The sequence below is a fragment of the Aotus nancymaae genome, unplaced genomic scaffold, assembly GCF_030222135.1.
Source record: "Aotus nancymaae isolate 86718 unplaced genomic scaffold, 86718_ANA_hifiasm-v0.15.2.pri h1tg000017l, whole genome shotgun sequence".
NCBI lineage: Eukaryota > Metazoa > Chordata > Mammalia > Primates > Aotidae > Aotus > Aotus nancymaae.
In genome coordinates, this window is record NW_026988429.1 from 344,526 (window position 1) to 372,523 (window position 27,998).

A 27,998-nucleotide genomic window follows, 5' to 3' on the forward strand; every position below is an offset into this window, starting at 1 on the left:
TCAACCTGGCTTTGAGACCAAGGCATCCGGAGGTTAGGGGCAGACGTACTCAAGCTTCCGGAGGGATTTAAATATTAAGAGGCCCGCCAGGTCCTCCTCCATCCATTCCAGCACATGCAATCTTCTAGGCCATCACCATTATCTGAAGTACACGAGAAAAAACGGTTTGGAGCGTCCGTTTTCACAGGATGAGTGGTGGGCGCGCATGCGCCCTGGGTCGCCCTTCAAAAGCCCCAAGACGCCGGCGCCCAACTGTGCGGAGACGCTGCTTAGCGGGAGGGGACCCCGCCTGGAGGCACAGCGATAGGCAGAAAGGGTTGAGGGCAGTAAGGGGAGGGCGGGATAGGAAAGGGTAGGGGAAGGGAAGGTGACGGCAGTGAATGGTCACCGCGAGGAAATCAGTAATTTACTTTTTAAAAATTAGTTTCTGATATATAATTCACATAACATAAAATTCACTATTCAAAATCATACGATTGGGCCGGGAGCGACCTGTAATCCCAGCACTTTGGGAGGCTGAGGCAGGCGGATCACTTGAGCTCAAGAGTTCAAGACCAGCCTGATCAGCATGGTGAAATCCCGTCTCTACTGACAATACAAAAAATCAGCCGGGCGTAGTGGCGCGTGCCTGCAGTCCCAGATACGCTTGAACCTGAGAGGGGGAATTTGCAGTGAGCCGAGATGGCGCCACTGCACTCCAGCCTGGGTAACAGCAAGACTCAGTCTCAAAATAAAAAACAAACAAACAGAAAATTGTACAATTCAGTGGGCATTTAGTATGTCACAAAGTTGTACAATCATTACAACTATCTGAGCCATTACATTTTCTTTTTCTTTTTTTGAGATGGAGTTTCACTCTTGTTACCCAGGCTGGAGGGCAATGGCGCAATCTCGGCTCACCGCAACCTCCGCCTCCTGGGTTCAAGCAATTCTCCTGCCTCAGCCTCCCGAGTAGCTGGGACTACAGGCGTGCATCACCATGCCCAGCTAATTTTTTGTATTTTTAGTAGAGACGGGGTTTCACCATGTTGACCAGGATGGTCTCGATCACTTGACCTCGTGATCCACCCGCCTCGGCCTCCCAAAGTGTTGGGATTACAGGCGTGAGCCACCGCGCCGGGCCGAGCCATTACATTTTCATCATCCCCCAGGGAAAAAAAAAAAAATCCTCTACCCATTAGCAGTCACTCCTCATTCCCTCCTCCCTCTGGCCCCAAGCAACCACCAATCTCTGGATTTATGTTTTCTGGACATTTCATATAAATGGAATCATATAATACATGACCTTTGGTATCTGGCTTCTTTCATTTACTACTATGTTTTATTTTATTTTATGGTTTATTTTTATTTTTATTTTTTGCAATTTAGCTCAATGTTAATGTTTCTCAAGAATTATTTTGACCAGGTACCCATGTTTAAGTTATGAACATTGACAGTGTCCATTATATAACCACACTTGAAGTTATTAAGGATTTAACCATTTTCTAATATTAGCCTACTTTCTACACTGCTTTTTCACATATATGCCCATTAACAAATGGAATGTCTGTTACATTTATCGGTTTGTGAGTGTTTCTGGAAAACTGCAGTAAGTGTGAAGATCAATTTCCATGCTGGCATTGCATGCATCCAAATATTAATGCACAGAGGCACAGAATTACAGCAAGGAAAGAGCATATTCAAACCCTAGCATGCCCCATTCCCCTTGTTATTGCTTGTTTTGCTTAGTCATTTAATACTATGTTTTAAAGGTTTATCTATGCTGTAGTGTGTGTCTGAACTTTATTGCTTTTCATGTGGCATAGTATTCTCATTGTATGACTACACCACATTGGTTTATCCATTCATCTGTTACTAGACATTTGGGTGTTTCCACTAGCAATTTATATTTATTGAGAGCTTATTCTGTGCCAGGCAGCACCTGGCTAAGTTATTCACCCCATTTCACAGATAAGGAGGTAGAGAGCCTTAAGAATTTGTCCAAGATTAAGAGCTAGCTAGCGAGTGCGAGCAATAGCTGGGATTTGAACTCAGGCATTTTAGACTTCAAAGGTAATAGATTCACATGACAGAACATTGGAAAGATACAAAATGGTGACAATGGAAATTCACCCTTTCCCCAAGTTTCCCAGTCACCACCTACCCCCTCCCTTAGAGGCATCTACTTTTGCCACTTTAAGGATTCTTCCAGAGAATTTATTTATTTATTTTTACTCCAACATGTACGAATTACAATTTACTGAATAATCTGCTCCATTGATTTGAAATGTCACTTTTATGTATATCACATTTCTATGTGTGTTTCCATTACTCGTTTCAGAGCCATCCTGACTTTTTTGCCTATCTTTAATATTTGCCATTTCTCTAGAATCCTTTTTATTAACTTCTTTTTGATTTTTAAAAATTTCTTCTTTTTTTAAGGTTTTATCCATTATGTTCATTCATTCTTTTTCTTTTTTTCTTTGAGTGTCACTCCGCTGCCCAGGCCAGATTTGCACTGGTGCAACCTTGGCTCACAGCAAACTCCACCTCCTGGGTTCAAGTGATTCTTGTGCCTCAGCCTCCTGAGTAGCTGGGATTACAGGTGCACATCACCACGCCTGTCTAATTTTTGTATTTTTAGTAGACACAGGGTTTCCCCACGTTGGCCAAGCTGGTCTTGAACTCCTGGCCTCAATTGATCCACCAGCCTTGGCCTCCCAAAATGCTAAGATTACAGGTGTGAGCCACCATGCCCAGCCTGTTCATTCTTGTGTTCTTTTTAGTTTAGTCTTTATTTCTGAAGCTTTTTTTCCCCTCCAAATTCCTGGTTTAATAAGGACTTATTTATTTTGAAGAAAAAATGTTCCAAACAGGCTGTTCACAAAAATAACCCACAGTATCCACTTTAGAAAACAAATCTTAAGACTATAACACTAATTATTTTTCTAGAGAATGCATTTGACACACCAACTCTCATTCACAAAAATACATTGTTACATTTGTGTTGAACTGCCCCACACAGCACACTAATGTGGGGGTGTAACACACATACTTCTAACTCAAAGCTGCTTTCAGGAGCTACTCAACTAAATGATATTGCCTTTGCAGTTAGGGAAGCAACTACTGAACTTATGCATGAATGAAAAGAACTGTACTCCCTGCATAACAAGAGATTATTTTGGAGACAGTTGATAAAAACCATACCTCTTTTTTATTGTTAAGCCATAAAGAGATATCAAAATTGACCGGATGTGGTGGTTCATGCCTGTAAACTCAGCACTTTGGGAGGCTGAGGTGGGCGGATCATGAGGTCAAGAGATGGAGACCATCCTGGTCAACAGGGTGAAACCCCATCTCTACTAAAAATACAAAAATTAGCTGGGCATGATGGTGCATGCCTGTAGTCCCAGCTACTTGGGAGGCCGAGGCAGGAGAATCGCTTGAACCTGGGAGGTGGATGTGGCAGTGAGCTGAGATGCACTCCAGCCTGGCGACAGGACAGAGGGAGATTCCATCTCCAAAAAAATAAATAAATAAAAAGAGGATGGTCTCTATCTCTTGACCTTGTGATCTACCCACCTCGGCCTCCCAAACTGCTGGCATTGGCATCACGGGTGTGAGCCACTGTGCCAGCCTCTCTTTTCTAATACTTTTGTATGGGATTTGACTACAATCCTTTTCTGTTATTCATTTTCAGATGAAATTGGTTTTTCTCCACTTTGAAAAGGAGTTGTGGTTAAGGACAACTTTTCTAAAACTTTCCCAAACTTCTCTTTTTTTTTAATGTAGTATCAAATGATATGGTGGTTTGGTCTGCTTTTTGAGATTTCCTAGCTCAGTTTCCCTCCTTGATTTTTATCCTTCATGTCTGTTGTTCCTCCAGTAGTTTGTCCTCTGTGTTGGGCTGCATCCTGGAAAGCTCTTGCTGCTCAGGCTCAAGAGTGGGAAGAGACTAAACTGCTTCAGCCCTTCAGAGTCTATTACGGGTCCCTTGTACTTACTCACTTTGAGACTGGGCAAAACCCCTCACAGTTTCAGCTGCTGTTCTCACATTGGCTCACAGTACTTTCCAGTGAACTTCTGCTGGCAGTTGGAAGGCATCCTATCTGCCATTCCCTTTTGTGCAGATGCCATACCAGGCAAGTCTGGTACCCATTGGTGATGGCTTGCCTCACCCTCTTCTTTTTGGGTTTAGAGGGAAAACTGTCCTCTAGTTTTGTTGTAAAGGGTTTTTGGTTTGATCTATTTCCATAAGAGGATTTGAGGAAGATTCAAAACTACACTGCTGCCTTCATCTTTCTAAAATCCTGCTCAATCTATTGACATAATTATTTTAAATATGGGAACCCTGTAGTTTTCTGTTCCTTGAAGCAGAGCTCCATTGCCCCAAAACTAGTTAAGATTCTGAATCAGACAAGGCTTGCTGAGTCTCCTCTGTCTAACATGGCACCTCTGTACTTGGTCAGTCCATATTTTGAGTGAGAAGTCAAAACACAACAGCATAAAGGGCGCATGGATGGAGAATCTAGAGAAAGGCCCTGATCAGAATATGTATCATTTCCTTCTCTTTGTATCTTCTTTCCTAAACATGTATAAAATTGAGTCTCCCATTGCCCTCCTCCCCCCACAAAAAACCTGGTTCGTACACAATTTTCTGAATCTCAGTTCATGGTAATGCCATTTTTACAGTTGCTTGGGCCAGAAACCTTTGAAGTCATTTGACTTTTGTCTTTCCCTCCCAACTGCACACCCAGAATATTAGCAAATTCTACCTGCCCTACTTTCAAACTGCTTCTAGGAACTGTTAACTTCTAACCACATTCCTCCCTTTTCACTCGTCCAAGCCCTCATCATTTCCTAGATTATTGCAATATTCAACCCGGAGGTTCCCAAACTTCTAACTTTACCAAGCCCTTGTTGTCTCACTCCTAGGCCAAAAGAAATATTTAATAGTCCCATTTATTAAGAAGCTAGGGGGAGGGAAGGAAGCAGCGCAGGCAGTGAGCAAGTCAGCGCAAGGCGGCCCCAGGATGTAGCACTGAGGCTTCCTCCTCCCCTCTCTCCTTGCCCTGTTGGCTCTTACCTCCGCGGTGGCCAAAAAGAAAGACAAGGCGAAGAAGGACGGCCCAGGCAGCGAGCGCGCGGAGGAGTGGTCCCGGGAGCCATGTACCCGCAGCAGCAAGGATTGCTTCGTGGGTTTCCCCGAGGGCACCTGCGGGGCCAAGACCCAGCGCGTCCGTCCGGTGCAAGATCCCCTGCAACTGGAAGGAGGAGTTTGGAGCCGACTGCAAGTACAAGTTTGAGAACTGGGGTGCGCGTGATAGGGGTACCGGCACCTAAGTCCACCAGGGCACGCTAAAGAAGGCGCGCTACAATGCCCAGTGCCAGGAGACCATCCGCGTGACCAAGCCCTGCATCCCCAAGACCAAAGCCAAGGCCAAAGCCAAGAAAGGGAAGGGAAAGGACTAGAGGCCAAGCCTGGATGCCAAGGAGCCCCTGGTGTTACCTGGGGCCTAGCCTACGCCCTCTCTCCCCCTGCCCTGAGATATGACCTGCCAGTGCCTTCTGTCTGCTTGTTAGCTTTAATCAATCATGCCCTGCCTTGTCCCTCTCACTCCCCAGCCCCATCCCTAGGTGCCCAAAGTCGAGAGGGACAAGGTATTCTGGGAAGCCTGAGCCTCCCCCAAAGCAATGTGAGACCCAGAGCCCACTTTGTTCTTCCCCATGATTCCATTACTAAGAAACACATTAAATAAACTGAATTCCCTCCCCACCCCAAAAAAAAGAAGTTAGGTGCCAATAATTTAACATGTATTTTTGCCTATAGTGGGCTAGATAATGGCCACCCAAAGAGATCAGGTCCTTATCCCTGGAACCAGTAGATGTTACCTTATTTGGAAAAAGGAACTTTGGAAGTGATTAAAGATCTTCAGATGGAGAGATGATCCTGAATTATCAGGGTGAGCCCTAAATGCAATCACATGTATCCTTATAAAATGGAGGGCAATGGAGATTTAATGCAGACAGGAGAGGAGAAGGCAATGTGACCATGGAGGTAGATACTAGAGTGAGGCAGCCACCAGCCAAAGAATGCCAGTGGCCACCAGAAGCTGGAAGAGGCAAGGAGCAAAATTACCACGTGAGCTTCCAAAGGGAACACAGCCCTGTCAACACCTTAATTTTATCCCAGTGATACTGATTCCAGACTTCTGGGCTTCAGAACTCTGAGAGTAGCTTTCTGTTTCTTCAAGCCACCAAGTTTTGGTGATTTGTTACAGCAGCCACTGGAAACTAATACATGCTCTAACAAGTAAGTAGCCATCTGAAAAATAATATATTTAAGTTAAAAGAAAACCTCACTCTTTACCACAATCACTTGCTAATGTGTGCCAGTGGGGTACTGACATAATGACCTTAGAATCAAGGACATTACCAGCCTCATTTCCTGTTCCACATTGATTTGCATAGGGCATCTGCCAAAAACCCAGCTTCACAAAGATATAGTATCATTGAAAGGAGTGTGGCATGATCTGTTGTTGAAACTGTGAACTATACTTACTAGCTAGAAGCTCATATAGTATCTAACAAATGTCAAGTGTTGCTATGAATCCTTCACAAATTTAAAATTCCCACTTACACCCAGATGAATCTGCTGTAGTATATAGTGTCGTGGGAGCATATTGTTACACTTTTTTTTTTTTTTTAGACAGGGTCTCACTCTGTTGCCCAGGCTAGAGTGCAGTGGTGTGATCATAACTTACTGCTGGCCTCAAGAGATCCTTCTACCTCAGCTTCCCAAAGCACTGGGATTATAGGTGTGAGCCACTGTGCCTGGCTGTTACACCTTTTGAACCACAGTCCTAATTGGTTTTCCTGTTTCCACCCTTTTCCCTAAAATTTGTCAACATGGCAGCCATAACAATCCTTTCAAAACACAAATCAGATCCTGTCACTCATTTGCTCAATCCTTCCCATAGCTTCTCATTTCTCACAGAGTGAAAGCCAACATTCTTACAATGAATGGCCTATAAAATCTTACCTACAGCAGGGGTCAGCAAATATTTTCTGTAAAGAGCCAGTTAAATATGTTAGTCTTTGTGGGATAGATTGTCTCTGTCTCAGCAACTCTACTCTGCAGTTGTAGCATGAAAGCAGCCACAGAAAATACATAAACAAATGAGCATGGCTATGTTCCAATAAAACTTTATCTACAAAAATAGGCTGCACTGGGTTGCTGACTCGTGCCCTACATGATTTACTGCTATGCTCCCCTTCACTGCACTCCAGGCACACTAAGCCCCCTTACTGAGCCTCGAATGCACCAGCAAGCTCCTGACTCAAGGCCTCTACACTTGCTATTCCCTGCCTGGAAAGCTCTTCTTACTGCCAAGTATTTTTTCAAATCTTTTCAATGGGAGTTTCCTTGACCACAGTAGTTGGAATTGGAGTTGCCTCACTGCTTCTCCCTTCCCTCAATCTGATTCCCTGTGCCAGGGCCCATTGCTTCCATAATATTTTGAATCTTCTAATACACTATGTAATTGACTTTATCATGATAATTTTTGTAATCCACCACTCCTTCATCTATCACTAAACTATAACATCCCTGAGGGCAGGGAAATTTTTGTCTGCTTTGTTCACTGATACATGCCTAATGCCTTAAACAGTGTCTGGCACGTAGATGATAATCAATAAATATTTTTGAAATTACTAACTAAATGAGTATTTTTTAGTGTACACATATAGTGACATGCAATTCTTTTTTTTTTTTTTTTTTTTTGAGAAGGAGTTTCGCTTTTGTGCAGGCTAGAGTGCAATGGCATGTTCTTGGCTCACTGCAATCTCCACCTCCCGGGTTCAAGCGATTCTCCTGCCTCAGCCTCCCAAGTAGCTGATATTATAGGCATGCACCACCATGCTCAGCTAATTTTGTATTTTTAGTAGAGACAGGGTTTCTCCATGTTGGTCAGGCTGGTCTCGAACTCTCAACCTCAGCTGATCCACCTGCCTTGACCTCCCAAAGTTGGGATTACAGGCGTTAGACACCACACTTGGCTACCTGCAAGTCTTTATCCCTCATTAAAAGTTATATTTCCTGGTCATAATTCAGGCCCTATATTTGAAAAGAAATATGTAAACCAAATATACAATGATAAAATCCTTCACTCAAAATGTCCAATTCTCGAATAAAGTTTTTCATGTCATTTAACTCTTGTTGAAATTTGCAACCTTGAAAATGGCAGTGACCTAAAACAAAGGCTTTGAATTATTGGAAAATAAATTATATAGTCCACATCTAGCAAGCAGGTAACAAAAGGAAATATGTCTAATATAAAATGGATTCCTCATGTACAGATTTAAACATAAATTTAGAAATATATACACATTAAACATCTTTCCAAGCATGCATAGGACTCATTTTCCAAAGTGATCATTTTTCTTGGTGATGAGAGAGACCAGTCTTCAAACAAACTATAGGTGGAGCTCCAAACCACAGATTCACCTTCATGTTACTGGTTTTACAGTAGCCTTCTCAAGAAACAACTTCATTGGGTAATTCCAACTCCAGCTGAAAAGAAACATATATGCATGCATTCATAATGCACAAACTTAAAAGATCCCAGTGCATTTGGTACATTTCCCTTTATTTGAATCAGCTCATTCTATATCTTTTTCTTCCCAAGTATTTACTTTTCAAATCTATTTGTCATTTTATATTCCCAGTGGACTCACAGCAAAAATTTTAACAATGTGAACGATTTGTCTTTAGTACACATTCCATTTCTGCTTTCATAGTCCCTCCATTCCCAAGCAATGTTGAAGCAGGCTGTTTAGTGTCTCATGCATGGAGCTCACCTAGCCTCCCCTTGAGAATATTGGTCATCTTTTAAAGACTTTTTTTCCTTCTAAACCTTCATCCATGAAAGCCTTAAAACAACTGGAACTCAGTTTTTCTTTTTAATTGTGGTAGACCCATGCCAGACACAGACCCATGAGCATGATAGATATTCAATAAACACTTTCTCAATTAATAAGGGCATCTACCCTTGAGGCTTTCTGCTTCTAGCATTATGTGCCTTGTAGAGAAGAGTTGGTCCCAAAAGCATAAGGGTCATTGTTTTTCACTGTTCATCTCAGCAATCAGAATAATTAGCTAGCGCATTCCTGTAAATCATTTTGGGGACAGTGAGACAATATTTATCTCAACATCTGAACATTCAATGATGTTGAGTGTCACATCTGGGTTCACAAGCCATTCTAGGCAGTGGGGAGAGAGCTGTGAGCAAGACAGAAAAAGATCATGTCTTTCTGAAAATTATATTCTAGTGGGGAATGAAAGACAATAAGCAACCCAAATCATATCAGTGATAAGGACTATCGAGATAATTAAAACAGGACCAACTAATGATGGATGACTGGGTGGCTCCTTAGAATGGGTGGTCAGAGAAGTTCTGCTTGAGGGGTTAACATGTAAACTGAGAAATGAATGATAAGGCAGAGCCAGCCAAGTGAAGATCAGGGTAAAAGCACCCCAGAAAGAGGAATCAGCTATGCAAAGTTCTTGAGTGGAAAAGCAGATGTTTGGATGGAGTGGATGGAGAGTATTATGTAAGGAGATTGGGAGATGAAGTCAGAGAGGCAACAGGGGCTAAGTCACTCTGTAATCCCCAGTAAGGAGTATGGATGTTTATTCTAAGTGCCATGGGACTTCACTAAAGAGTTTTAAGCCCAGAAGTGATGGAATCTGATTTTTGCTTTAAAAAGACCATTAGCGGCCAGGCGTAGTGGCTCACACTTGTAATCTGAGCACTTTGGGAGGCTGAGGTGGGTGGATCACCTGAGGTCAGGAGGTAAAGACCAGCATGGCCAACATGGCAAAACCCCATCTCTAAAGAAAAAATACAAAAATTAGCCAGGTGTGGTGGTGGGTACCTGTAATCCCAGCTACTCAGGAAGCTGAGGAAGGGAGAATTGCTTGAACCTGGGAGGCAGAGGTTGCAGCTGAGATTGCAACACACCACACTCCAGCCTGGGTGACAGAGCAAGACTCCATCTCAAAAAAAAAAAAAAAAAAACATGAGCTGCTATTGTAAGAATGCATTATAGTAGGTAAGAATGAATGCCCTCCTGTACTAAAGCAATCGTCCCTCTAAGTATGCCACTTAACACAGGAGTACCAACTATGCAAGTGAAATACACCTGAAGTCTGGAGTCTTCCTTGTTTTTACCTCCCATGCCCCTCCAAAGCTCCTCTGGGTCTGTGTTTTTCTTTTCCTTTTATTCTTTTTGCTTTTTAGCGATAGGGGTCTTACTATGTTGCCCAGGCTGGGATGCAGTGGCTATTCACAGGTGAGATCATAGCACACCACAGGCTTAAACTCCTGGGCTCAAGTGATCCTCCTGGGTTTTTTGTTTTGTTTTGTTTTTTGAGAGACAGGGTCTCACTCTGTTGCCCAGGCTGGAGAGCAGTGGTGCAATCATAGCTCACTATATCCTCAAACTCCTGGGCTTAAGCACTCATCCTGCCTCAGCCTCCCAAAGTGCTGGGATTATAGGCATGAGCCAGCACACCTGGTCCAGGCCTGTGTTTTCTAACCTCGATGTTACATATCAGATTAAGAACTTCACATTCTAGGCATCTTTTGCTGCTGCCCAAAAATGAGCAGGTAGGAATGAGCATGCAGGAGTGCAGGAGATCTGACATTGGTACATGCAAGAGGCCAGATGGGGGCTGCTATATTCAGGAAAAGTGTTCATGGCCAGGTGTGGGCACCAGAAGGAAAGAACATCTCAATTCCTAACTTGGTCTTAGTCTACCAAGTGAGCTGCTGAAGCCTATTTGCTGAAAGAATACCTTCCATGCTTAGCCTCCAATCTTTAGGGCAGGGGTAGGTAGGATATTCTCCTCAGTTATGCCAAGAGCCTTTTATAGCTCTAATTTCCTGATTGTGTGTACAAAATTGTTTAGTTTTAAACTTTTCCAGTTAAACAAGAAATGAAGAATGTAAAATTTTCACCTTGGCCAAGATTTCCTAGAAAGCTGAGTATTGAACTTTGCCCCAAATATCAAAAAATATAGTCAACATTTACAAATTCTGTCCCTAAAATGACTAGATCCTCCACTTAGCCATTGCCTTAAGAACTGCTAGCAACTGTGCATATTCACTTTCTGATATCAGGAACAGCCTCTATGTGGCTGGCGCTGGCTGTTTATGACTATGCACATCCCTTTTATATGTGTGTCTCAGTTATAGCTTCTTAAAGTCTTCTCACCATAATCTTAAAATCTAGGATGTTTGTAAATTCTCTTTACTTGTTAAGCTAAACATAAAAAAAAAAGAACTACTTTAGAGGTTGTGCTCAATGGGAGCAGATGCCTATGTTTCCTGCCCCACCAGCTCTACTTCTGCGTGTACTTCCACCATAAGAGTATCCATCTGCTGGATTTGTTTGCTGATGTATCCCTAACACCTAAAACAGAACCTGGAACATAGTAGACACTCAGTAAACATTTACTGACTGAGAGGTTGAATGGATTGGATTTTGGCCTGGGTTGCCGCCTGCCAGAACCCTATCTACACTATATGCCCATCCTATGACCAGCATCTCCACTGCGTCAATTTCTTTAGGCTCAACCCATTATGTGTACATTCTGAAGACAGTCAGTAGAGAAAGCTTTGAAGATACAGTAGAACATTCTGTACAATTATCTTCCCAGATTTATATGCAGTAGATCCATGAGAATCAATAGTAGACCCATGTACATTAATGCTTGCCGGGGGCAGAAGGGGAGGTGATGATGCAATTAAGTACTTTCAACCCCAAGTCTGAAGAGCTGATGACTACACAGAATCACTTCAGGAAACTCCAACAGAAATATACACAACAGAGTTTGGGAGAAATGAGAGATCTGGAGGCTGGCTAGGTGGAGGAGGCAACATCTGAGCTAGGACTTTAAGCTAGACCTTGAAGAATAGGTCATGCCATCACATTAACTAACTCATAGGAAGGCTCCCAAATTTTGGGAAAGTGTCCCCCAGAGACTTAGACTTTTAAACCAAAGCATAACGTTTCACAACTTCTCCTGAGACAGAATGACCAGCAAGTTAGCAGGACAGAGTGTGTATGGATTGATACAGACACACATCTACATGCAGAACATGCCACTCTGTATTTGATGCATAAAACCACCTTGTCCCGATCTCAGGGCAGGAACTGTCATACAGATCTTTGTGTCTCCACTGCTTTTGCATAGTGGCTCTTAGAGATTAAACCCTTTTTTTCGAATATTTTATAGTTTTTTTGACATTTAAAAAGTTAGTCTCAGCCCGGTGCAGTGGCACACACCAGTAATCCCGGTACGTTGGGAGGCAGAAGCAGGAAGACTGCTTGAGTCCAGAAGTTAGAGACCACAGTGAGCTTTGATCACACCACTGCACTCCCGTGCTGGCCTGGGTGACACTGCAAGACCTTGTCTTACCACAAAAAAAAAAAAGTTAGACTTATGTTCTTTTCTAAGCAGTAACAACTATTGCCTAATATCTAAGACTACCAATTTTGTGTAGAATGTAACGCAAGCTGAAAAATACATTCGAAAGACTTCCTGTCCCCCAATTTATAAATCCTGGTTTAGCTAAGTATGCAGGTATACTGGGATCAGCAATCCCTCCTTAAAAGCAGGAGTACTGTGAGCGTGATGAGGGGCTAACCCAAATCAAAATAATTTTAAAAGCAAACCTTACCTTGGTCATTGGTTCCGCCTTCTTCCTTGTTCCTTTTCCTTTACCAAGATGGCCGCTGTATCATTCGCTCCTCATTGGTCAGATTTTCATCAGGTGATTCACGCCCACCCACTAGCTCTCCAACCTAAGTCCTAAATCCTTCAGAAAGTAATAGACAGACAAGAGGGAGTGGGCGGAGCGGGCGCGCCGGATGTGACGTTTCCGGAAGCTCCGAGTGTCATCTGCGGGGAAAGGTGGGGAAGGGTCCCGGGAACGTGGTGGGGCAGGAGCTCTGATTGTGGTCGGACTCTGAAGGGGAACGGCTGCCGTGAGTGTGGGGCCCGCAGCCTTCTCTCCCCGAGTCCCCTGCGCGGCCTGCCTCGCTCGAGGCACCCGACGGCTTCGGTCTCCGCGGGCTGGCGCCTGACCAGCCAGGCCCAGCGTTTCCCCGCCTACTGCGTTTGAACGATCCTGAAAACCCTGGATGATTGTGCCCGGGGTTGGCAACTTGGTCTTGAGTGCTTTCAAGAAGTGCTCCTCAGGCAGTTGTCAGTGGAGCCCTTCCCACTGTATACGCCCCCTCCGCTCATTCCTGCTACTTCCTTTCTCCTCCTCGTATTTTCCCCTCGGTCCTTTACGCCTCCCTTCCCCCTCATTTGCAGATGCTGCATCCCATTTTTGGAATTGCTCAACCCATTGGTACCCGGCGCCGCTTCGTGGCCTCGGGAGGTGGCTCCTTTCTTAACCCACAAGAACCTCTCCCAAGAGGTACTGAGATGCAACGACCATCCTCTGTTTCAGTTAACTTAAATGGGCTGTGGACTAGGTTTACTAATTAGGCAACTTGGGAAGGTTTTAGATATGCTTGCGGCTTTCTGAATCCTTAAAGAGGCCTCATGAGAGATGGACTGTCTCTGCATCCCGAGTAGTCTTCACGGCTTTTGTGCTATTAGTGAGGGTGTTTTAGAGGGGAAACTTTGTGAAGATTGTGACCCGAATATTGAAGAGGCCTAAAGATGGAATTGGCTAAGATTACCCCTGAAGGAAGAGTTGTAGCAGAAAAGAAAAACAGTGGATAGACAAATGAAACTGAAATGTAAGGATGCCTGGGCGGATTGGAGTCCTGACTGAAGCAAAAGATCTCTGTTGGGGAGGGCCACTTGCCACAGGTCCTTAAATTCCAAGATTAATTTTACTGTAGCTTGTATATTCTAGAGCATGCTGATTAGGGTTTGCTGTAATGCAATGTGTATCAGTTGCCCAGATTTATTTTGGAGATGTTAGTGGTGATATCTGGTTGGAATCTGGAATCTGATTCTAACAGCGACTATACCTAGAAAGACTAGAATTGCTGGAGTTTTTGGACCCCAGGAGGGAAATCTGCTGAGTTGGTTGGTTGGTTTTTGCAATCCAAGTTACCATCGTGCTCTTTTGTTATTCAAAGAGTGATTAGTCTATGAAGATGAGTAAATGGTTGTTTTCAAGATCCAAATTCCTTGCCATGATGAATGAATGATTTTATAGATTGACTGTAGTGGTTTAGTGAGCAGAGTTATGATTATGAGCATTAATTCCCAGACCAGTTCCCCTAACTCACCTTGTGCTCAAATAAGAAAAAGTACACCGCAGAAAATGTCAGTTACTCTCAGATTAAATAAAAATGGTCAACCTTGAAGTCAGTTAACAATCCTCATGAAAGTTCACTGAGTGCACTCTGCCAGGTACTAGGGTGGAGGTATGTGGGTCTCTGGAAGGAGAAATAATAGAAAATGAAAGATACTGCTCCTACTCTTACAGTGCTGTGGGCGGAGTCACCTAATGAAAAGGAATTTTATTAACTTGAACTGAACCTTTAGTTGACCCACTGTGGTTATACTATTTGTACCACCTAATTATCGGACAGGGATTGTACGTTTTCGACTCTGCCAGTCCTTTCATCATTGTGATTTGGGGTTAGGGCCTCAGTCTTCTTGTAAGAAAGTCTTTATTTAATAGGAGCCACAGCATTGGGTATGTTTCTCTTATATTTTCTTATTAAGGTAGAGGTCTGTGAGATAAACTGTAAGACACTGCTGGCATGATGGGGGCAATGGTATTGATGCCATCTGTTTTTTCTGTCTCAGAACTTAGTCCTGATGTCTGACCATGGAGATGTGAGCCTCCCGCCCGAAGACCGGGTGAGGGCTCTCTCCCAGCTGGGAAGTGCGGTAGAGGTGAATGAAGATATTCCACCCCGTCGGTACTTCCGCTCTGGAGTTGAGATTATCCGAATGGCATCCATTTACTCTGAGGAAGGCAACATTGAACATGCCTTCATCCTCTATAACAAGTATATCACGTAAGACACCTACAGTTTCCTTTTTCCTTTCTGGTGACGGGTGCCTCGCTTATTCAGCTCAAAATTGCTAAAACTACAGAACTTCACAATATCATCAACATTAATCATTTTTGCCGGCGACTCCTACATATTGGCTGTCCTTGCCATTCAAAGACATGAGTGCCGAAGGTGTTATTTTCATGACTCAGTAATTTATGAGTAAGAGACTTAGCTCTTTGGCCTATGCCCACATAGCCCAGCTGTTGAGTTGGTGGTTAAACTAGACATGTTATGTACTGATAAATCCTTTTACTGTCCTCTTTCTACTAAAGCAGCCAATCATAGAAATACTGTTGGGGTCTAGCAGAGCCAAAATTCCTCACTTCTACTTATTTTGTCGCAAATTGAGTGATACAGGAAAAATTTTTTTCCTCTTAACCTTTATCATAATCATGCAAATCATCAAATAATTAGTAATTGCGTACAGTTTGTGTGGCTTATCATAATAAGACCTTTCCCTGGAGCTGTTTATCATCTTAGGGTAGGCAGCATTAAGTAGAAGATTTCAGTACTATTAACAGCAAACAACTCCTAAAACTCTATTGACAGTGAAATGATACATAATTTAGAATAATGTTAAAGGTCTTATTTATCATTTCTAATCTTGTTCTTTCACAATACCAGGACTTTTAAAAAAATAATTATAATGTATTTGGTTCCTAGTAGTTCATAGTGTATTTCACCTGCATAATTTCATTTCATCTTCATAGTCCTGTGTGCATGTTGTAGGGTACACTACCCTACATTCTACATATGAAGAAACAAGCTCAGTGTTTAGTGATTTGCTCGTGTTTGAAGTGACAAAAGCTCGGTTTTCTAACTTCTAATTCAGGATTTGTTCTACAACATAGGTCCTGTTCTTCTTGTTTTCCATTTAGTAATGTTCTATGAGTCAAAGGTAGTCTTTTGAGATCATAGTCAGGAGCCACACTGGCTATTTTTTGGTTATTTTTCTTACTACTGATTCATGATTTATGAGTAGGTAACATATATATATGGTGCAGAATTCAGAGGCACAGAAAAGTAACTATAGTTAAAAGTAAGTCTCAGCTGGGTGTGGTGGCTCTTGCCTGTAATCCCAGCACTTTGGGAGGCTGAGGTGGGCAGATCACCTGAGATCAGGAGTTCAAGACCAGCTTAGCCAACATGGCGAAACCCTGTCTCTACTAAAAATACAAAAATTAGTCAGGCATGGTGGCGCAAGCCTGTAATCCCAGCTACTTGGGAGGCTGAGGCAGGAGGATCACTTGAAACCGGGAGGCGAAGGTTACAGTGAGCTAAGATTGCACCACTGCACTCCAGACTAGGCAACAGACTGAGACTCTTGTCTCAAAAAAAAAGAGTCTCCCCACCCACTCCTCTTTTCCTCCAATCCCTCAGTTCTCCTCCCCAGAGACAATCACTCTTAGTAGTTTCTTACCTGTCTTCCAAGAGATGATATACACATACCAGTTATATCACATTAAGTTTTTGATCACATACTCCTCTAAAGCAGGACTTTTCAGCTTTGGCACTATTGACCTTTTGGGCTGAATTCTTTGTTGCGGAAGCTGTCCTGTGTGTAACAGAATGTTTAGCAGCATCCCTGGTTTCTCCTCACTAGATTCCAGTATCCCTCCTCCCCACAGTGTGACAACCAAAAATATCTCCAGATGTTATCTGATGTTCTCCAAGGAACAGAATCACCTCTGTTTGAAAACCAGTGCTCTAAAGAAAAGTATGTGGAAGAGTGGACTGCCTAGGATTCATATTGTCATTGTAAAGTGGAGAAATGGGACTTTATTGTCTTTTTTATTTAGAAGTGTTGTCTGTGTTAAGTGAGAAAACCTTAGACAGATAAGTTAAATTTAACAGAGTTTAATCCAGTAGAAAACGGTTCAGGGAACACTCAGGACCAAAAGTGGTGCAGAATGTTCCACTCCAAAGTGGAGATTGTGCAGACTATATTTATAGTCAGAGAAAAGGAAATGAAATACAGAAATAGTCTGATTGGCTACAGTTCTGTGTTTGCCTTATTTGGTCATGTTTTGGCAGCCGTTAGCCTCTGATTGGCTGGAGGTTTCAGCTGCTATGATTGGTTGAGACTCAGCTATTTGTTATACTTGTAACGTAACTCTTATGTTAAGTTACAGTTTGTTTATACATTAAATTAGGTTACAGTTCACTATGTTTGGAGGCAGCTTTAACTTAACACCTATTTTGTTAAAGATCTGTAGTTCTTTAATGCCATTATGCCATGTCATGTGGACTCAATGTTGTTAAGCTTTCATAGAATTATATTTCTGCTTCTCTTTGCTGTTATGAGTTTTTAATTCCTAGGCACATTATTTATTTTCCTGAGAAGTTTTTTTTGACTACTGTCCTCTTTATATACTCTACTCCTGGTAGGAATAATAGTCTTATATATTTCCTGTAAGCTTGTAGATTGTTCTCTCAGAATGAAACCCAGGAGCACAATTCCTTTGGAGAAACACTAATTCAGAAAGTTCAATAGAATCATGGATTCAGTCTACCAGCTGTTTTCTGAAGGGCTTTCAGAGTCCTATTGCCCCACAATGGAAAGGGCTTTCAGGGCAAAGACCATCTTTATTCAACACATATGTATTGAGTATACCTGGGATCTACATGGCACTGCACTAGGTCCTGTACACAGAGTAGTGAGTAAAATGGCCTCTGTCCTTATTGGTGTTCCTTTATAGGTATGGGAGAAGACAGTAAACAGATAAGCAAATAAATGCAGTTTACCCTTGAACAACACAGAGGTTAGCACCAATCCCCCATGCAATCAAAAATATACATATGACTGGGCATAGTGGCTCACACCTGTAATCCCAGCACTTTGGGAAGCCAAAGTGGGTGTATCACTTGAGGTCAGGAGTTCAAGACCAGACTGGACAACATGGTGAAACCCCATCTCTACTAAAAATATAAAAATTAGTCTAGTGTGGTGGCGGGTACCTGTAATCCCAGCTACTTGGGAGGCTGAGGCAGGAGAATTGCTTGAACTCAGGAGGTGGAGGTTGCAGTAAGCTGAGATCTTCACTACACTCCAGCCTGGGAACAGAGTGAGACCGTGTCTCAAAAAAAAAAAAAAAAAAAGTAAAAAGCATATAATTTTAGACTCTCCAGAAATTTAACTACTAATAGCCTACTGTTGACTGGAAGCTTTATTGACAACATAGTCCGTTATCACAAACTTTGTATATGATATGTATTATGTACTATATTCTTACAGAAAAGCTAGAAAAAGAAGAAAATGTTAAGAAAATCATAAAGAATAGAAAATATAGATACTATTCATTAAGTGGAAGTGGATCATTATGAAGGTCTTCATCGTCGTCATCTTCATGTTGAGTAGGCTAAGGAAGAGGAGGGGTTGGTCTTGCTGTCTCAGGGGCGGCAGAGGCAGAAGAAAATCCGTGTATAAATGGACCCACAGCATTTAAACCCATGTTGCCTAAAACTCAGCTGTAGTCACGAAATAAGGAAAATGCTATGAAGGCAACAAAAAGAGTACTGTGATGGAGAATAACCAAGTGTTTATGACTAAATAGTCAGTGTAACGTCTGTCTGAGAAGATAAGATTTAAGCTGAGACTTGAGGGATGCAATGAAGTTGGTCATTCCAAGAGCCTAGGGCAGAGCATTAAAACACAGGTAACTGTGTTTTGGGTGCTTAGGTGGAAAAGACCTTAGCATGTTCTGGGGATTGAAGGATCATTGTGTTTGGAGTATAGCCAGAGAAGAGGGAGGATGACTCTAGATGAGGCTGGATAGGCAAGTGGGGCTGGATCACACAGGATCCATGGGCCATGGTAAGGAGTCTGTTTTTTATCTTGAGAGTAACAGCAAGCCATTGAAAAGTTTTAAGTGGGATTCAGACCTAAATTTATTATTATTATTATTATTTTTAAAAGAGATGAGGTCTTGGCTGGGTGCAATGGCTCACGCCTGTAATCCCAACACTTTAGGAGGCTAAGGTGGGTGGATCGCCTGAGGTCAGGAGTTCGAGACCAGCCTGGCCAACATGGTAAAACCCCGTCTCTACTAAAATTACAAAAATTAGCTGGGTGTGGTGGCCCACACCTATAATCCCAACTACCTGGGAGTCTGAGGGAGGAGACTTGCTTGAACCCAGGCAGTGGAGGTTTCAGTGAGCCAAGATCGCCCCTGCACTCCAGCCTGGGTGACAGAGCAAGACTCTGTCTCAAAAAAAATAGAGTTGAGGTCTCACTAATGCTTCCCAGGCTGGTCTCGAACTCCTGGATGCAAGTGATCCTCCTGTCTCAGCCTCCCAAAGTGCTGGGATTACAGGCGTGAACCACCATGTCCCACCAATTTTTTAAAGTATAAATTTTGGCTGTTGTATAGTAAATGGTGGAGCAAGTGTTAAGAGAAGGCAGGGAGACTAGTTAGGGAAATTCTTGCAGGCCAGTGACTTCAAGTAGTCTGGCAACATGGAAAGATAGAGATGGATTTGATATTTTGGAGGTCAAGTCCATTGGACTTACTTATCACTTAGGGAAAAAGATACTATGGAGGTTGATGTCATGTTTCTGCCTTGAACAACTTACAATGGGATAGTCCATGTACTGAGATGGGAAAAGTGATATCTAAAGAGGGCTGTGTAGTGGGGGCATTTAAGCAATTACATTTGGGTTTTTCTTTTCTTTTCTTTTCTTCCTTTTTTTTTTTTTTGACGTGTTAAAATTTGAGATGCCTGTGAGATATCCAGGTAGAAATGTCAAGTGGGAGGTTGAATGTATCAGTCTGAACTCAGAAGACTGGGGTCTGGGCTAGAAATACAGACAAGAGAGTCCCTAGCATACAGATGGTTCTGAAGTCATGAGAATAGCTGAGATTTTCTAGTGAAGGGGCTCTTAATCTGGGGTCCAGAAACCTCACAGAGATTCACTGATAGAATTCAGGGCATCTGTGAACCTGAATGGGAAAAACTTCTGTTGTTTTTTCTAACCACTGACTGAAATTTAGCATTTCCTTCCATTTTGAATGTAGGCCTTATACTACAGTATTAGTAATAATATTCATAATTTTGTCACCAATAGAAATTAAGATATTTTCATATTGGATTACAGTTGGTGACTCAACATATTACAGTTGCTATCTCAACATAGCATCTAAGCACTACTTCAGAATTACAGTACAGAATTATTAGATATACAACTAGATCCCATTATCAAATGTTTTGATAAAGAATACATTAATACAGAAGAACATGTCATAATTTTTAAAATTTTTGAAAACTGTTTTTCAGTAAAATTGAGGTATTTTTGGTAATCCTTTGTACTTTGTACCTTAAAAAAATTCTTCCGAGAAGGGTCTATAGGCTTCACCAGATGCCAGAAGCATCCATGGCACATAAAAGATCGAGAATCTTTGTTAATAAAACTGTGGAATAAGAAGAGAAGGAGTCTAGGACTGAGCCTTGAGGTTAGTTAGTGGAGGGAGAGCCAACAGGGAAGACTTTGAAGGAAAGTTCAAGAGGCAGGAGGAAATCCAAGAGAGAGCGGTGTGGTGTCATGGGAGCCAAAAGAGGTCAGTGTTTGAGAAAGGAGAGTAGTCAGCTATGTCAGATGGGTGAAAACAGAAGATTGACCTTTAGGTTTAGTAAGATGATGTCATTGGTGATCTTGGTAAGCAATTTTGCTGGAAGGATTACAGAGACCCTAGAATAGAATGTGTAGAAAGGTGAATGGATGGTAAAAAAGTGGAGGCAGAGGGTACAGACCATCAGGTGGCCAATTTTTTTCCATAAGGGACCAGAGAGTAAAAATTTTTGGTTTAGCAGGCTACTTGCTCTCTGTCACCACCTCTACTTTATAGTGTGACAGTAGCCATAGACAACACTCAAGTGAATGGATGTGACTGGTTCCAATTAAACTTTATTTACAAGAACAGATGGCTAGCTGGATTTGGCACACCAGCTATAGTTTGCCAAGCCCTGGTGTAGACAACTCTTTGGAGAAGTTTAGATGAGACGAGAAGTAGAAAAATGGGGAAGTAGCTGAAGGGGGACAAGGAACTTGTGAACATGTGTATGTATTTTAAGATGGGAGATTTTAGAGGGTGTTTTTGCTGATGGAAAGGATCCTATGGAGGAGGAGAGGCTGACAGTCCAGAAGAGAGCTTAGCAGTAGTAATAAACTCCTCAGAAGGCGAGTGGGGGATAGGATTAAGAGTACTTGGATGCCTAAGGAATTGTTTTTTATGTCACTTAGTGTTACTTTGAGTGACATAATAGTGTTAACAGTAGGACTGATATGGGGAGTCTGTCCCTGTCATTTATAGGCCCATTTAAAATGATGAACTACTAGGAGAGTTGGTGGGGAGGAGATTTAGCAGTTCATTTTTAATTTGGAATTTTGTCACATTGGCTTTACCTGAAGCAATTAATGTAGCTACTTTCACTTTTCTTGCAGATACCTTTAAAATCCTGATTCTGAGTCTGTGAACAGATAATCACAGCAATTGCAAAGAGATTCTAGCTCAGTGATTCTCTATCTTTTCTATCGTATTTCACTTGGTATACTCCTATCAATAACAGTGACTCAACTTTGGCAGTTACAGCAACTGAGGAGAAAAGAGAGGGGAGTAGACATCTACCTCACCACTCCTCTGCCTTCTCTACTACTGAGAATCATTGTTCTAGACCTTTTGTGGATACTTTACTTCAGGATTTTAAAAGGCACGTTTGTTCCTTTTCCTGGAGCAGTTCAGGCATCTTAATGATCTCAGGCATATTTCCCCCCTCAGTAGCTTCCCTAATGTAGGAATGCCTTGCCTTTTGCAGACCCCAGTATAGAAGAAAGAGTTCAGCATATTAAATCAGTACATATTTTCATGATGAGCACAGACAATAAACCAGGCAGTGGATTCTTTCACAGCTTTTTATGGTCATCAACTAGGCTGCCCAGAAGGGAGTGAGAGTATTCAGGCAATTCCTGTCTGCTGTGTGAGCCTCCTGGAACACCAACCCTCTTTCTGAAAATGAACTGTCACCTGTGTTGAAAATGTTTGCTGGGATTGGGGTTTATAGACTGAAGAAAGTTTCACGTGTGATCATGCTTACCTTGGTGAGTAACTTTTAAGACTGGAAGAATCGAGATGAGGATCCTTAATGCATCCACATTAAAGAAATTTTGCTTGACTTTTTTTGTTAGTTGTTTTCATACAAAACTAACAGTTATTCATGATGTTAAAAATTTTTTAAACACTACAAAGGAGATATTAAAGTGAAAAGAGAAGTCTCATCTATCAGAGGTGGCCACTATTGTATTTCTCGCATGAATAAGACATGATTAAGCACATAGGGGCTCCCATGTGTCCTTTTTCTTAAAGCATCAATGGTATCATACCATGTATTCTGTTCTGTGACTTGCTTTCTTCACAGTAGTGTCTTTCCATGTCAGGACATACTGAGCCATCTCATTCTGCCTCAGGGCTGTTCCTGCTGCCTGGAACAGTCTTATCCCAGATTCATGGCTCACTGTCGTCTAGCCCTTACTCAAATGCCTCTTTCTTAATGATGACTTCCTTAGCTGCTCTATCTAAAATTTCAACCATTCCCCTATCACTGTCTATCCCGCTTCCCTATTAATGACTTTCCTAGCATACTTCTGTTTATTGTCTGTTCTCCCACTGTAATGTACACTCTGTGGTGGGGAAGAATTTTTGACTGTGTTGTTCACTGCCATATCCCCAACCTTTAGAATAATTCTGGACCCCATAGTAGATGCTCAGTAAATATTCATTGAATGAATGGGTGAATGGTTACATTCAAATGATCACATTTGAATGCACATTATTTTTTAAATAGTCCCCTATTGATGAATATTTAGGGTTTTTTTTTTTCAGGTTTTTCTACTTTTTTAAACACTGCTGTATTGAATAGTTTTATACATACATCTTTGTACTATTTTATAATGATCTCTAGGATAAATTCCTAGAGATAGAATTGTGAGTTTAAAGGATACACACATTTTAAGCCAGATGCAGTGGCTCATGCCTGTAATCCCAGCACTTTGGTAGGCTGACACGGGCAGATCACCTGAGGTCAGGAGTTGGAGACCAGCCTGGTCAATATGACGAAACCCCATCTGTACTAAAAATACAAAAATTAGCTCGGCGTGGTAGCAGGTACCTGTAATCCCAGCTACTTGGGAGGCTGAGGCAGGAGAATCACTTGAACCTGGGAGGCAGAGGTTGCAGTGAGCTGAGATTGCCCCACTACACTCCAGCCTGGGCAACAGAGTGAGACTGTGTCTCAAAATAAGTAAATAAATAATTAAATAATAAATAAATAAGTAAAAATAAAAAAGAATATACACATTTTAAATTTTCAATAATTAGCTTCCATTCGCCCTCCCTTAAGATAAAAAGTTACATTAATTTACAATCTTCTTAACACTGTATGAGGATCCCATTTCTCTATACCAGGTATAATCAACCCTTAAACCTTTGCCAATTCGATGGACGAAAATGGTGCAGCATCCTAATTTGAATTTCTTTAATTATGAGTGGATTCAGCATTATTTCATGTATTTATTCACCTTTTGTATTTACTTTTCTGCTTATATCTTCTTTTTTCATCATTAGGTTGTTTTGCTTGTGTTTTTGCCATCATATCTTTGTTTGCATTTCCTCTCTCTAGGTTCCAACCAGATATAACCCCAGAGAACAGTATACATCTGGGCCACCACTTTCTATCTCTAGAAAGCTTCTAGGGATAGAACTTTGAACCATGTAATGGAATATAGTTTATAAATAAAGGAAAAACTCCCAGACCTGTACATGATGCTGGTGTTAGCATCTTCATCTCTAATTCTTGCTCACATTTTTTATTAGTTAAAAAAAAAATCATAGAAACCCATAGCAAATATTGGTTATGTGCTAGATACTGTGTTTAGCATTTTATTATCTCTTTAAATGTCACAGCAAGCCTGTCGGGGAGTACTAGTTTGTCTCCATCTGTACAATTTTATATATGGGATATCAGCCATGTCCAACGCTTTGAATTCTAGTACTTTTTGCTTATCTGTGGTGGTAGGTATCACCTTTTTTAAACTCATCAGCTATTGTTAGTGTTAGTATATTTTATGTATGGCCCAAGACAGTTCTTCCAGTGTGGCCCAGGGAAGCCAAAAGGTTGGACACTCCTGCAAAAAAACAGAAGGATAGTGAGATTAAGTGACTTGCCCAAAGTCACACAACTTGTAAATAGCAAAGCCAGGATTTGAGCCCAGGCATAGTGGCTCTAGAGTCAACCCTCCTAACCACTAAGCTCTTTTACCTCCAGTATGAGTAATGAGTTATGTTGCCCATTGTCTGTTTCAGGAGGTGTTTTTGCTCATCTGTCCCCATTCAGAAAACTGGCTACAGTTGCTGAAACAAGGGAAAGCTATTCCTATACAGGTCTGGGAGGTTTGTGTTGTTGTTGTTGTTTATTTATAAACTAGATTTCATTACATTGTTCAAAGTCAAAGTTAATATAAAAAGGTATTTGGTGAAAAGTTTCATGCCTACTCTTACCTATTCTATTTCCCCTGCCCTCATTTCTGTGTATACTTCCTGTTTCTTTATATAATTACAAAGCAAAGTAAATAAATAAATATGGCAGTCATCAAATAATGTCATTTTGTCCAATGTGGTTTTGTTTTAATGTTGATGAGAAGAAAAATCCATTCCTGCCTGGGGCCACTGTCTGTGTGGAGTCTGCACATTCTCCCCATGTCTGTATGGGTTTTCTCTGGGTACTGAAGTTTCTTCCCAAATCCCAAAAGTCTGCACATTAGGTGAACGGGCTTGTCTGAATTGTCCTCATTCTGAGTGAGTGAGTGAGTGAGTGAGTGAGTGAGTGAGTTTGTGTGTGTGTATGTGTGCCCTGCAATGGGATGGCATCCTGTCTGGGGTTGGTTCCCGCCTTGGCCTTGAGCTGCTGGGATGGACTCTGGCCACCTGGGACTGAATAAGCAAGTAAATAATTTACTTCCTTGTTTGTATAAGTTTTTCTTAAATGTATGTGTAGCTCACATTTATTTCAGTGGTTACTATTAGAAGTGTTCTGGTCTGTATTTAGAAGTCTGGTGTTTTTGTGACCAGGATAAGTCAAAGGAACTTAACTCTTGTTTATGTCAATTAATATATGGTAAAGTTGGTTTTGTTATATGTCATTGTGCTTAAAGTCACAGTTTCCAAGAACTTGCCTATGTTAAGAACTTACTGTGTATACGTACATATATTTACATATATGTATAAAGTTTATTTATCTAATATTTATTGAGGGCTTCTTTATACAAGGCACTGTGCTGGCTTCCAGGGAGTATACAAAGAAGCATGAAACACAATCTCTGGCCTCAGGAAGCTCACAATCTAGTTCTGTAATGAGAGCGTAAGTGAACATAAAACATGGTGTTTATATGACATAATACTTTCTTAGCTGATTTAGGCCTCAATACAAAGCACATTCAGCCTGCTAAAGGTAGTAAATGCTAATGTATATCTTGGTCTTTGGGGCTAAGGTGAACTGTCTGTCAGTCTCTAAAATATAAGAAACATATCTTATTTATCTTAATAGATTCTTCAGGACTTATGGTTTGAACAAATGAATCTTTGTTTCTTTTAAATATAGACTTCAAGGAAACTGTTTTGTGTGTGTGTGTGTGTGTGTGTGTGTGTGTGTGTGTGTATATTTTTTTTTTTTTTTGGAGACAGAGTCTCGTTCTGTCACCAGGTGCCAGGCTGGAGTGCAGTGGCGCGATCTCGGCTCACTGCAACCTCCGCCTCCCAGGTTCAAGCAATTCTCCTGCCTCAGCCTCCTGAGTAGCTGGGACTACGGGTGCATGCCACCATGCCCAGCTAATTTTTGTTTTTGATAGAGATGGGATTTCACCATGTTGGCCAGGATGGTCTCGATCTCTTGACCTTATGATCTGCATACCTTGGCCTCCCAAAGTGCTGGGATTACAGGCGTGAGCCACCACACCTGGCTATATATATTTTTTTAATAGAGACAGGATCTCCCTCTGTCACCTAGGCTGGAGTACAGTGGTGTGATCAAAGCTCACTATATCTTCAGACTTTTGAGATCAAGAGATCCTCCTGCCTCAGCCTCCCAAGCAGCTGGGACTACAGGTGTATACCACCACACCCAGCTAATTTTTATGTGTGTTTTTTTGTGTGTGTGTGGGTTTTGAAACATATTTTATAAATTAAAAAATGTAAATAGAGACGAGGTCTCACTATGTTACCCAGGCTGGTCTTGAACTCCTGGGCTCAAGCAATCTGCCTACTTTGATCTCCCAAAGTGCTGGGATTACAGGCATGAGCCACCGCACTCAGCCTGTTTTATATCTTCTTCATGAACCCAAAGGGAAGATTTTTAGAACCATTTTTATTTTAGAATCCATCCCTGCCTTGAGGAGCCTTATCAAGTTGAATCGAAATGGAACTTTTGTGTGCCTAATATAGAACTGAAGGACGAGGACTTATCTTTAGAAAGTTTGTTTTGGTGGGGGTCATCTTTTTTCTTATTCAGGCCTCCTCTTCCAATTACTCCTGTCCCATAGGCAGTAAGTGGAAAAGAGTTTATCCCAACTACAGTATAATATTTTAGAGCTATGGACAAGTTACCTTCAATTTATTTTTTATTTTTTAGATCTTAGTTTCTGTGTATTACAACTTAATTCTGTTAAAAGACATCTTTGTTCAGAACCCTTCCAGTAGTTCTAGACATTCCAGGAACCATATGGAAGAAGTATGGTGTAGTGGTTAAGAGTAGGCTCCAGAGCCAGCCTGCTCGTGTTGAAATCCTGAATCTGCCACCTTCTTTCTGTGACAAGTTACTGGACTTTTATTTAGGCCACTACTCAGTGGCCCTAAGTAGATGTCTTAAATGTTAGAGGTTTGTGAATTGATTCAGTTTATTCTCCCCACTGAGCTTCAGAGCCAAGGACAAGAATCAAAAGACGAAATCTAGCATCTTATATTACCTAAGCATTTTTAATCAAAGGTAATGCATACTACACATGTAATATGCACATATTATGTACATAGAACACATGCACTAAGTATTTCCATGCATTTTGTATGTTGCAAAATAACATGCTTCTTTGAAGGAACATGAATCTCAAAGGAAAAGAGCCAAAGTTAAAGGTTACATAAGAGCTAGCAGTAGTAAGGAAACATGGTTTTCTCTTACTTCCTGCTCATGGCTGCCAAACTGTTCTCTGAAGACTGCTTTGTGACAGAAGCCCTTTCCTTTGAAAGCCTGTCACATCACAACAAGAAAAAGATCTGTTTCTTTGGAGGTACGTTTTTGGGCACAAGAAAGCCTTTTAAAAAATTTTTTGGCAATCCTTTTCATTGTAGGAGTCTGGTGCTTGCTGCCTAGTTTGGGAGTAGAGAAAAAGACTCTGGCTCTTTACCGGGATATAGATGGGAAGGGAATATGGCCCAGCTGAGTGTGCTAGCTCTCTCTCCACTACAATTCTGGAACCTTTCATGTAAAGGCGTTAGGATAAGAGGGTTGCATAGCTTCAGGGTCTTATGGACATTTGGACATTTTCTTTGCTTCATAATCATTTTCAACTATTTCCTTAGGCTCTTTATTGAGAAACTACCAAAGCATCGAGATTACAAATCTGCTGTCATTCCTGAAAAGAAAGACACAGTAAAGGTGGGTCTTCACTTTCATTGTTGCCTATCTAAAAGCTTCAAAGCAGCACAGACTGACTTCAAGATAAAAGTAGTAGTCTATGCATCTGAATATCAGATTCTACAATAGGAGATAAGGCCATTTCACCAGAACAGTTCTGAAGTAGCAGGTATAGTACAGTAGTGGGTATTTTAAATCATTTTGGGAAATATTGCAATCACCAACTTAAGTCTTCTTTTGGATTC

General features: G+C 41.6%; 1 protein-coding gene, 1 long non-coding RNA gene and 1 pseudogene across 5 annotated transcripts in view; 2 read left to right on the plus strand and 1 right to left on the minus strand.

Moving 5' to 3' along the window:
• Window positions 1-5,012: 5,012 nt before the first annotated feature.
• LOC105717179 (midkine-like) lies at window positions 5,013-5,451 on the plus strand (annotated as a pseudogene).
• A 2,266-nt stretch (window positions 5,452-7,717) lies between these two features.
• Window positions 7,718-12,820, minus strand: LOC135268118 (uncharacterized). Its single transcript, XR_001107464.3, has 2 exons — window positions 12,726-12,820; window positions 7,718-8,551 (listed from the first exon to the last, which is right to left on the minus strand). It is a non-coding gene; the product is annotated as an uncharacterized LOC135268118 (long non-coding RNA).
• Window positions 12,821-12,889: 69 nt separating this feature from the next.
• Window positions 12,890-27,998, plus strand: part of STAMBP (STAM binding protein) — a 32,633-nt gene continuing 17,524 nt past the window's right edge. The window contains exons 1-4 of one of the 4 annotated variants that reach the window (XM_012452209.2): window positions 12,899-12,958; window positions 13,367-13,472; window positions 14,828-15,042; window positions 27,699-27,774. In XM_012452209.2, coding sequence (XP_012307632.1) covers window positions 14,840-15,042; window positions 27,699-27,774 — 279 coding nt within the window. In that variant the 5' untranslated portion in view covers window positions 12,899-12,958; window positions 13,367-13,472; window positions 14,828-14,839. Of the gene's footprint in view, window positions 13,033-13,366; window positions 13,473-13,539; window positions 13,801-14,827; window positions 15,043-27,698; window positions 27,775-27,998 lie in introns of those variants that run through there. The other 3 variants (XM_012452208.2, XM_012452207.2, XM_012452210.2) reach the window with 3 other exon arrangements.